The sequence below is a fragment of the Populus nigra genome, chromosome 9, assembly GCF_951802175.1.
Source record: "Populus nigra chromosome 9, ddPopNigr1.1, whole genome shotgun sequence".
Classification (NCBI taxonomy): Eukaryota; Viridiplantae; Streptophyta; class Magnoliopsida; order Malpighiales; family Salicaceae; genus Populus; species Populus nigra.
In genome coordinates this window covers 11,492,094-11,504,353 of record NC_084860.1, presented here as the reverse complement: position 1 = coordinate 11,504,353, position 12,260 = coordinate 11,492,094, and the positions used below count along the sequence as shown (strand labels likewise).

At 31.1% G+C, this 12,260-nt stretch overlaps 2 protein-coding genes across 2 annotated transcripts; one reads left to right on the top strand and one right to left on the bottom strand.

Moving 5' to 3' along the window:
• The first annotated feature begins 677 nt into the window (after positions 1-677).
• Positions 678-2,048, top strand: LOC133702612 (receptor-like serine/threonine-protein kinase At1g78530). Its single transcript, XM_062126919.1, has 2 exons — positions 678-1,118; positions 1,207-2,048. Exons 1-2 carry the CDS (start codon positions 1,016-1,018, stop codon positions 1,386-1,388), a joined length of 285 nt encoding a protein of 94 aa, XP_061982903.1. The 5' UTR covers positions 678-1,015; the 3' UTR covers positions 1,389-2,048.
• On the bottom strand, positions 1,512-6,102 carry LOC133702611 (fatty-acid-binding protein 3, chloroplastic). Its single transcript, XM_062126918.1, has 6 exons — positions 5,827-6,102; positions 4,193-4,294; positions 3,145-3,300; positions 2,842-3,056; positions 2,520-2,683; positions 1,512-1,896 (listed from the first exon to the last, which is right to left on the bottom strand). The coding sequence occupies exons 1-5, from the start codon at positions 6,038-6,040 to the stop codon at positions 2,525-2,527; spliced, it is 846 nt and encodes a 281-aa protein (XP_061982902.1). The 5' UTR covers positions 6,041-6,102; the 3' UTR covers positions 1,512-1,896; positions 2,520-2,524.
• Between the last annotated feature and the right edge of the window lie 6,158 nt (positions 6,103-12,260).

The window sequence follows — 12,260 nt, the reverse complement described above, 5'->3', positions numbered from 1 at the left end:
TAATTCGAACAGACAATATTATGAACTTTATCTGTAAAATGTTGGATATTTCTCTTTAATGTTCATGTGAACTTAATCTTCTAAATTGTTGCGATTTCTTCTTACCATGGAATGTGTTATATAATATACAAATATCAAGTTCTTGACATGCATTCTAAAGCTAAATAAATGGTGGAAGGAAGTATAATAATCGATAAATGCACTATGTTGATTTGTTGGCCAAAAAGGTATAATTGTTGTATAGTCGATAACTTGATATTGACTAAATTTAGAGGAATTTCTACTGAAATTTCAGTTTTTATATATATATATATATATATATATATATATATATATATATATATATATTATTCCTTTTTCCAAAAGAGGGAATAAAGGTGCAGAGGCATCTTGAGGCTGCTGGACCTTCAATCAGTATATCGATCATCATCACCATTGTTATTAAGAGATTTTTTTTAATCATAATTAGTAACATTTACAAGTTGGAAGGATTGTAATTTCTGAAAAAATTTTGAAGTTCAAAATTTTTCTTCTGCACACAATAATACATAATAAGATGGAATAAACTTTAGGTTTAAACTGTGTGTGGTAAAAAAATAAATAAATTCTAGCTTTCTTTTTCCTTTTTAGTTTTAGCTCTCGGCCTTCGTTTTAATAGCTTGGAAATTAAGATAAAGTCCTGCTAACAATGTTACAGGTGGGAAGATAGTGATGTTCAAGTCTGCAGTGATGCAATCCCTAAAATCTTGAAAAAGACACTTAAATCGATAAACAAGGACATCATAGGGTCGGGGGAGCGTATGGGACAGTGCACAAGTCGATGCTAAACGAGTCTACTGCACTGAAGTGGATGATGATGCAGGAAGATCAGGAGACAATAAGCTATTGGGTTGGCCATCAAGATATAAGATAGCACTATGTGCTACAAGAGGAATATCATACCTACATCATGATTGCATCCCCCCACATAATTCACTGAGATATCGAGTTGAGTAATATATTGCTGGATCGAAACATGGAAGCTCGAGTTTCAGATCTCGGATTGGCCACATTGATGGAACCTAATAAGACTCATGTTTCAACATTAGTAGCGGGAACTTCTGGATACTTGGCTCCTGGTATGTCAAAGCACCAGACAACTGTAAATTCTGTCTCTTCCCTTGTAGGGATTTAATAATTAATATCTCCAGGTATGTTCTTCTTCAGAGTACTTTGAAACAGGGAAAGTGACCGTGAAAGTGGATGTATACAGCTTTGGAGTTGTCCTGCTCGAACTTCTAACTGGAATGAAGCCAGCAGATGAAGAATTTTTCGAGGAAGGAACCAAGCTTGTAACATGGGTGAGTCTTCTGAATTTAATGAGCATTTCTAGACTCTCTTGTGGGTGAGGGAAGAAGATTATAGGAAATCCCAAAGTGCTTCTGTACAGAATGTTGTTCTGACTTCCATGATGCTCATTCAAAAATGTCATCTCAAACAAATTTAAATATTAATTAGCACATGCAAGAAAATGGTCTATGAAAGCAATATTGCATACAGTGAACTCATCTCAAGAGCTACAAATTCTGAACAATAAACTACATGAAGTTCCATGGCACAACGAGATATGCCTATCAAGCTTTATGTGGATTCAGAACAGGCTGTTTAACTGGGAAAAAGGTGCCTCAACTACTAGTTTCCTCTAATATTAGTCTGAAACCACCTGATATTACATATATTGATACGGTACCTCGTTGTTTGTTTCATGTTGAAACTTGAAACAGGTGAAGGCAGTTGTTGAAGATAAAAGGGAAGCGTATGTCCTTGAAAGTAGCTTAAAGTGCAGTCCCACTGAAGAGATTAATAAAGTATTCAGAATAGCATTCATGTGCCTTGAACCAGAGCCCTCCAAGAGACCTACCATGGATGAGATTGTCAAGATGCTTGAGCAAGCTAAATCGGAGAGGGTTGTGGAAGAGTACTAATATTTACTTATTGACTAATCCTTTTTCTAGCAAATTTGATGTTTACTTTAGAGAATTAATTAATAGATGTTCATTAACAGACAATCTTGACATGCTTTATGTTGTTGACCATTATGAGTACCAAGCCCAACATGAGCCCAAAATCTAAAACAAAATGAGTCGCATATTTCTCCATTGGAGAATAGGTGAATAGCCAAAAGGATGATATGGTTCATAAAGCTTACCAGCCCCTGCACTAGACTCACAGGACTAAGTTTTATTATGATTGAAGTAAGAGGAACTACAATGAAAGAGGCCACATAAAGATGATGCTAATCTCCCAAGCATTTTAATGGACTGAAAAATTCTTCTATCAGAATATTCGGTGGTACAACAACATGGAGATGTCAGATTCTCAACAGTCTAAGCTACAACTATAAAGAGATAAGCAAGATTTTCCAGAGTCTCAAACAATCAAGAAAATCTAACATGGAGGCTGCAGAAATGAAAAATATAAACTTGAAGAAACTAAGATTCAAAAATTGAAGTAACATGAACTTCAAGAAACCAAGTCACCTTATTCACTTGAGAATAGTTGCAAGGCCATTGGCTGCTGAGTTTTTCAAGGACGGAGAAACTGGAGCATCTCCGAAAAATACGTCAAAAAGTGCAGAAGTAACATTTTCTGACTCAATTGTAGCATCTACACTAGAGGGAATCCCATCAGATGAGACACAAACCTGAAACAATCATAATATGGTCTTGTTAATATGCAGAGGAGAAAACCAAAAACACAAAAATAAATAGAAGAAAAATAAATGTAAAATCTTTTGTCACCAAAATTATAAAAAAGAATTACAAGCGTGTTCTTGTATGCATGTGCCAAAATCACACTTACTAGCATCTTGGAGGGATTCAGCCAAGTCAAAAATATCAAAGTTCCTTTCTTAAGACTTCGACCTTGGAAGATGCTTCGGAATGTGGACAGAGCAGACTCGTCAACTGGAGTGGCAGTTTTGATTCTTGGGGAAATGGCGTCATCCAAGGCATCCCAGAAAGTTTTACCATCAATATCTCTCACCAGAACAATCTGTAATGATTTTTCCAAGGGAGCTGCAATTAAGGGATAATTTCAGTTATATTAGCAAAATTCATATGCTCTTCCTCTGCAGACCAGCACATATCTGATGAGATAAGTTACCTTGGAAAATCGAGCTAAACAAAGCTGAATTCTCTTGAATCTCACTGGCTGATTGTCCTTTCCAAGTGCTCAATGTACTTAAGATGGATGGATTGACATATAGCCCTGCAGCATATACCTTAACACCAATTATTGCAAAAACCTTCTCCCTGTATCCTGAATTCAATGAAGAACATAGTTACAGCATTAGAATGACAACTTTAGATAACAAAAGCCACAATGAGACTTAAATGGACTTTGGGTTATCTAAAACTACAATGGACCCATTAACTTCTCTACTTGGAGTTTTTATTGCTGAAAACCATACCAAAAACATCGACCTTCAGACAATACCAGCAGCAGGAGATTCAAGTCAGTAGAACCATTAGTTTTCCAGTTATAGTTGGAGCACCACCTCAAATACACGCATTAATTCCTTTATCTAGAAAGACAGCTGTTTTCAACTAAGTGTTCCTCCATTGTCATCTTAAAACAGAGGATCCTCCACCTCTAAAGGGAGGCCTTTCCATTGAACTCTCCTAAATGATTACATTTGGAGGCAATTTTATAAAGCACCTCTATGTAACGTCCATCATAGTTACTGCTTGTTGTAGTAGGATTCAGTTTATTAACATGCATTAACAATCAATTAATACACAATGTAGAATGAAAGATAATACAAACAACATATTTGAATATAATAACTCCTGCACATGTTTATCTGACACCTATGCTTTCTGGTAGAGATGAAGGTTCTTTAAATGAACTTGTTATGTTCCTCCACCCATTATGAGAGCAGGGAATTATTGAAATAATTTCCTTACAATAAGTGTGAAGTAGAAGGGGAAAAAAAGCTGTTCTAGGATACTATAACAGTTGTGATCAATTCTATCTATCTTCAGAAACCCTTTATCCTACAAATTGTAAAAGGATACTACATTAAGTGATAATCATACCAGCTCTTACAGTTAGAGGACTGCAAACACTAAATGATTGTACAAAAGTTCGATTGATACATAGTTTCTAGTCTCTGGTGGAAATATGTACTCACAACACTAAAGTAACTGACCAGTTCCAAGCAATGATAATGAGGTAGAGCAACCCGGTAAACTCAACGATCTCTGAAATTTCTCTTTGGTTGCTGTTTCCTCTGTGTATTCTGCACTCCCAACTGCAGCAATGGGTTAAGAGAGCAAAAGGTCTCATAATTTTGTGATGATTTCAAATTTAGAGAAAAAAATAACAAAGAAAGAAAAGAAAACAAGCAGCATGTTTATATTGTTTTTCTCTTAGACTTTCAACCTCTATTTAATGTATAGCTTTAGAATAGAAAGATAAGAAGTTAGAGTAACCTTCACATATTTCAATCTGATTCCATTTCCTTATCAGTTACTATTCTTTTCTCTTTTCATTACAATCTTAAATGAAACCACATAGCAGATTCCATAGTGATATGTCTAGTATTAAATATTCTTAAGAATAAAGACAACCTAAACGAAACACAAGTTTTCCAGTCAAAGGACGCCATGCATTTCTTCTTTTGGTCATTGTAACTGATACAGAAATTTTTTTTTTTTTCCTGAATTAGCTAACTAGCCTCAAGATCTTGTATCCAAGATACAGCGCCCCCCACCCAGCCCCCAACACACAGACACGCATACTAAAAAGAATAGTTTTCACATATTTGTTTTTGACAAGCAACATTATTTCTAATATATGCTTATTATCCCTTTGCTTTTCCCTTCCTGAAATTTTGATATGCTGCCGATGAGTTTCAGTTTTAAGAGGAAGATGATGTTTTCCTAGGTCTCAGGTGTCTAATCTAATATTTGAACAGGCACTACTCTGTCATCAACTTATACAAAGAGAACTTCATAAATCCTACTGTAATACTCTTGAACCTTCATCACCACAGTTATTAACGCACTCAACTCCAGATGTTCTCCCTAAAAAGGAAACCATCAACCATTTCCTTTTCCCACTTCCATTTAGATTTGGGTTCATATAACTACATCCACCAATTAGATTCACAAAAAAGTTATTGTTTCGGCTTTTAATCAAGAGCAATTTCCTCAAGCTCGGCCTCTATGCCAATGATGCAGCAATTATTATTGAGCTCATATTTAATCACTAGTGAGCCCTTAAAGATTGCTAGGGGCAATCATAGGAAATATATAACGACCTTGATGATATTCTTATGAAAATCCACTGAGACAAGAAATTAACAATGACATAAGTGAATTATGAATAGAAATTATAATCACATAGTCAAGAACAAAATATGGACTAATTCTTTGAAGGATTACCAGACCTTAACCATCTCCAAGCCTCCAATACCGTAGACTTGATCCCACATTGTTCCAAAGTTTTTTCCATAATATTTACCACAATTAGTTAAACAGGATTCCTATTTCTTAAACTTTGCCACTTTTCACAAATATATTTTAGAAATAAAAATAAAAAACAATCCCCACAAGAAAGTAGCACTCCATATATATACAATTTCAATGAGAATATTCAAATATCCTTGAGATGATTCAAGCATACCCCAATTGCACACAAAGTGAATCACTTCTTGTGAATTATGACCAAATTGGCGAAATTGCAAAGAACTTTGGCATGCATGACAATACTATCAATCTCAATATGAATTATCAAAGAAAAAGAAATGTGATAAATTAAAAGAAGAGTTGAGAAATGTACATGAAAAAGAGGAGGAGGAGGAGGAGGAGGAGGAGGAGGCTTTGAAAGAGAGATGGGTTGGAGTTGAGTTGTTGTTGAGGTGAGGGAATGTGGATAAGGGTGAGAAATCAGAGTGGGTTTTATAGAATGGTAACGAAACTGGATGGTTTGGAGATTTGAGTGGAAAATGATGTAAGATATTCCAGGCCTGAGTAGAACACATTGACATTGCCATGCTTCAGTAGAAAGTACTATCAAGAAACAAAAAGTAAGTGTTCAAAGACTTGCAGAAAGAGATAAGGACGTTTGTTTTTATAAAATAACTTTCCGAAAATCATTTTTTCACGTATTATTTAAAATAAAATATTTATTTTATTTTAAATAATTTTTAAAATTAGATTTTTTTAATTTTATTCTCCTTTAATTTTTTAAATTTGTCAAATTTTATTTTTATTTTTTATTCTATTTGTAATAATTTATGAAATATAATTTTTTTAATTTTATTATTTTTCAATTTTTATTTTTTATTTTATTCATGTTTTTTTAATAAACCTTTTTTAAAAAATATTAATAATTTATTTTTTATCTTATATAGTCAAACACTCAAAATTATTATTATTATTTATTTTCTATAACATCACAAAACATCATAAAAAAATTTATTTATAAAAAAATTATTTTCTTATAAAACAAAAAAAATTAGTTAATTACTAGACGTATAGACTAATTAGGATTAATTAAAATCAATAAAAAAATTATAAAAAGTTAAAACAATATTATTTATATGATAAACAAAAACTTGTATAGGTGTACCGTACTTTCCCTTCTGATTTTTTTATTATTATTAGTGTGGATATCCGGATTAATTTATACGTACCTCGACTAATTTTACGAGTTCTTAAGTTAATGACTATATAAGTCTTCAGTGACCTTAAAATTTATGAAATTTAAATTAGTAACTTCTACGAAGTAAATTTAAAATCTGACAAGTTGAATTATATCCCTTAGAATTTCTATTTTTTACTTTACTTAAAGATAATAAATTTATTATTCTAAGAAAAACCCAATAAACTTATGAATTTCATAATAAAACTTTAAATTATGCTCCTTAATTAAGCTCTAAATTTAGCCAATCAAAACCTTGAATTCTTAAATTCGATTCAATTGCACATTTAGATAACTTTCATCAACTTACTTTATTAAATGAATAGCAAAGTGACACGTATGAACCTGTTCAAATACACTTGTATAAAGAAAATAAGGTCATGATCAATATTTTTACTCAAAATCTAAAAAGATTTGAATTCGAAAAAATTAACAACACGTGTGATTGGATAAAAGAAAAGGAAGCACAAGTTAAATGGCAAGTAATAAAGTAGATGATAAAACCAGATAATTTTGTGATACAAAACAAGAATGGCAAAAACATATATATAATAATAATAACAACGTTGGTGTAATCATTTACAAGGTGATTTAATGGTAAAAATTTGGGATTAAGGAGTTTATTTTTTTTATGATCTCAGATTTGAGCTTTATAATTATTAATATTGATTATCATTAAAGACTTACATGGTTATTAACTTCAAGACCGTGAGAATTAGTCGAGATATGTGAATTAACAACACTTGAATTTGCTTTCAACTTTTATTCCATGTTTTTTTATAATTTTTTTATATTTTTATATTTTATATATTATTGAATTATTGTATTTTATTTTTATAATGTCGAGATACATCTAGCTCCGAAAAACTTAAAAAGGAATATTTGATAGTTTGATTCAATCCATTGTTGTTAAAATCATGAGTTAACTTGTAAAATTGTATGATTTTACGAGTCAATATGTATCTAACGTATAAAACCAGACTAAAACTTGAAAATTATTAAAATCGGACTTAACTCGTGTAAAATCGGTAAACTCGATCCAATTTTACAAGTTTACTAAATTTATGATATGAACCAAGTCAGGTTCAAAATTGGCCTTAAAATGTTTGTTGATCAGTTTTGTGAGATTGAACATATCTTTTAAATCGTACATTGGATAAAACTGAAATTTTACAGAAAAATATTAAACACATGAAAATATATTGTGGTAACTTTTCAGGTCAAATAGAGTTCTGGAACATAATATTTTAGAGGGTCAAAGTTAGTAGACGAATCTTGTCAAATATGTCAAACTATACCTTCATGTATTGTTTGAGACATATCTGGAGCTACCAGTAAAAGTTTGTTGCGATTAAAATTGGGCTAAAAATTAGACATCTGAAGCTTTCCAACAATATATTGTAGGTCTAGTAATTCATCTAGATGAAAGAGAACGACTTGTTTGAAATCAGGACTTAAATCTGCCAAGAATGTGCGAAAATTAGAGATTCGGGCTATATGGAGGAATTTTAACATGAAGACTTTTTTTATTATTCTATTTTATTTTATTTTTTTATTTTTGAATAATTATTTTTAATTTGATTTTTTCTAGCTCATTAGCAATTTTTTAGGGGTTTATTTCATTATTGAATTTATGTTAGTTAATTACTAGTTTATGCTTATTAGTTTGCAACCCAAAAGGAATCCATTAATACTTATTGTGATGGGAACAACTAAGTTGTCACCATATTTATGTGTACTTTCTACTATTCAGTGATTCCCCTATATTATGAAGTTTTGTTCTACGACTTTTTCTCTCCATGTCATTAATTTATTGATTCATATTATTTATCTCTCTCGTTTTATTTAGATCACTTATTGATTATAATATTTTTTATTTCCTTTATCAGATTTTAATATAATTTAATTTTTTGGTTGGAATTTTCAATATATAATTAGTTAAAAAAATTACTTATGATTTTACGATTTGAGTTTATACTGTATTTTCTTATCGTGTTAAAAAAATATTTTTGATAACCTTGATTCAATCTTAAAAGGGTGCATTTGATAAATTTGTAGTTAGTAATCAATAAAATGTTATACTTAGATCTAGTTGGGAGGAAAATGAAACTCTAGTAACCGAAGAACAACCAAATAACTCTACAATTAAGGTACAAAAAAATAATATTTATATAAATACTACTATTAATAATAACCTAGAAAATAATGATGAACCTAGAGTAGAAACAAATTGATATCATGATTGAAGAAAATATAGATGTTGATGATAGTTCTAATTATAGTGTAAAATATATTTGTAATCAGCTTCCCATATCAAAATTGCCAGGAATAATATGAGTGGAAATGACAATGACAAGGAATTCTTATACTTACCATTATTTAAGTTTGTTAATTAAAGAAAACATATTTTCAGATGAGCATGCATCCTTCTTGTGTTGGTGTTTACATCAAGAATCATAGTGGTCAAATCCAACGGTCCATACTTCATCATCTAAATAGGCATGCTAATCACCACGCCTTGCTTACCAAGAGTGGATTGTTTTTGCCACCTATCATCTAGCACGTAAAACTAGTTTGATTCTTTATGCTAGGTTGTGCTGCTACATGAATTTGTTTTCAACCTTTATTCCATGTCTTTTTTCTTAATTTTCTAATTTAGTATATTTTTATATTTTATATATTATTGAATTGTTGCATTTTATTTTTATAATGTCTAGTAGAAAATATACATATGGTTATGAAAAACTTATAAAAAAAGAATAATTGATAGTTTGATTCAATCTTAAAAGGGTGCCCTTAATAAATTTATAGTCAGTAATCAACAATATATTTTACTTATATCTAGTTTAGAGGAAAATGAAACTCTAGTAACCGAAAAACAACCAAATAACTATATAATTGAGGAACATCAAAATAATATCGATATAAATATTACTATCAATAATAACCTGGAACATAATGATAAATCTAGAGTAGAAACAAATGATATCATGTTTGAAGAAAATATAGATGTTGATGGTAGTTCTAATTCTAGTATAAAAGATATTTGTGATCCTATTTATCCCACGTGTATAGTATCACGACAATCATTCTAACAGATCAGGATTGCCAGAAATGATGTGGGTGGAAAGGATAATGAATTATTGTTTTTTATTAGTAGAAAAAAGGAAACGAGAGTTGTCATCTAGTAGGTCACTAGGAACTGCAACTGATCTCATAGTTTGAGTAGGGGGATTGATTGTGTAAATGAAAGGTATTAGCACCTTATACATTTTATCTTAGGTAAGTTGCATTGTTTATTTGTCTGATATAAACTAAGGTAATGTTGTGTTTTTTAACCATTGGTCCATCTAGGCTTTTAAAAAAGTCATTCTCAATAAGGTTCTTGTTTTATTAGGTTCAAACATAGCCATTCTAATGTTAATATAAAAATAAAATAAATGATCTTTTATTTAATATCAAAAATACGTTTTACATATAAGTTCATAATCTCGCTTATTAAAAAAAACAAAATAAATTTTTTAGTTTTTTATTTAATATCATAAATACATTTCATGTAGAAGTTCATAATCCTGCATATTAAAAAGAAACAAAATAAATATTTTTGGTATTTTTGAAATGTTAGCCAAAATCTTTTAAAATTTTACAAACTTGTTATAAAATCCATACAATATATATATATATATATATATATATATATATATATATATATATATATATATATATATATATATATATATGTCACAGTGTTTTAGATTTTAAAAACATATTTAAATAACTTTAGGATTTTAGCCATATACAAGAAAAAAAAATATTTTTTTTTTATTTTTTAGGCTATATTTGACAAAAACCTATTTCTCTTTGTAATAAAACAACCAAAATATATCTAAAGGTGTTTGCCAATCATACCCTTCAACCAAAAGAAACCTTTAACAAAAACATGACAAACTAAATAGGGTCTTAACCCTTTTGCTTAATTTCGACTCGATTAGGTCAACTCGACTAGGATGACTAGAAATTTTTGGTTTAACCATAAATCGAATAAAAAATCATGGTTTGACCCAAAAAACAATCCAAAAACAAAACCAAAGCTAAAAAATAGATAAAAAAAACTTAAAAATTCTTGAACAAAACGGATCAAACACAAAAATAAATGAGGAATACTATGAACAATAAAACCCAACCCAACAACATGGGCTCCAAAACATATTAGATACGGTTAAAACAAAGGCACATACATGTTGAAAATTATGCAATGATTAATAATCTAATATTCATTCACTTCTATTATCAAAGAAATATCACAAAATGATCAAAATGAGTTTTAGTTCAAAACCAAATCTTGAGATTAAATTCCATCAAAAACTTATTATTGATACTATATTATCTATTAATCAAGCATAAAGAAGGTGCATGTGCAAAGAAATGGATAAAAAATGATCTAAATCATGAGGTTAAGACAATGTTCTTCCTAAGAATACGCTAAAAAACCCAATTACCGCCCAACACTGCCAAGCCCCAAAAATGAGTATTTTTGGCCTTTAAAACATGCTTTCTTTATCATAATAAGTTACATTATCATACACAAACATGTTCTAAGAAATAACATTAAAACATCAAAATCATGCAAACTAATTATGAATCCATATTTCTTTAAGCTTCGCTTCTTCGCTAACGCTCAACCTCGCATCCTTAGGCTATCGAGCTTCGCAAGGACTATATTAATAGGTAAGATTGCCTTTCACCAAAAGCATAAGGGAATGTGACTCTCTTTCCACGGGCATTTTCTGACTCTTTAAATAATGTGATTCCAAGAATTGACGGTAACCAAGGTGCCTACTCTTCCTAACGAGCCTGCTTATTTAGCATGGTCGGTCAATCAGGGGATACCCCAAAGGCTGTCTCCAGAGACCATTTCTCTCTGTTGAGATCCAAAACTACCCCGAGAAATGCTCTAGATCAAACGAAAAGGAGACCAGATAAGGAATCCCACATGAGGATGTTTTCAAATGCAATGGGTGATCGAAATTACTTAAAGAAACTGCTTGCTAATAAAGATCCTAATTGGTATCCTGGAAGCTATTGATAGGAGATGGAAGTAAGCTTAAGCTTAGTTGCCTACTTTGGTGACATGGAATACCACATCCGCATATAGAAAGCCACTCATTCATACATCTTGATCCAAGGCACCCTATCTTAGAAGTTGTTGAGCGTCAAGGTAAACAATCTCAAAACCTTTTACAAATCGATAGGAGGGACTCATCATTAGTGATTGCACACATCCTTTTTTGGATGAGGGTTGCATAGCCGAAGTCAATCATAGAATAGAACAAAGGCATAGAGAAAGGGATCCCTCCAATTAGGAGCAAAAAGCAAGCATAAGACCGTTTGTTAATATTTCCTATCCCTCTACACCTCTTCTGACCTGACTCAGATGGATCAGATTGGGAATCCAATTCAACGATCCTTGGCGCCCTTGTTTGTTCCATCTCCCGTTACTTCGAAAACGGCGACTAGCTTTTTAGCAACTGAATGTAACTCCGTAGAACTTCCTATAGTCTGGAACAAAG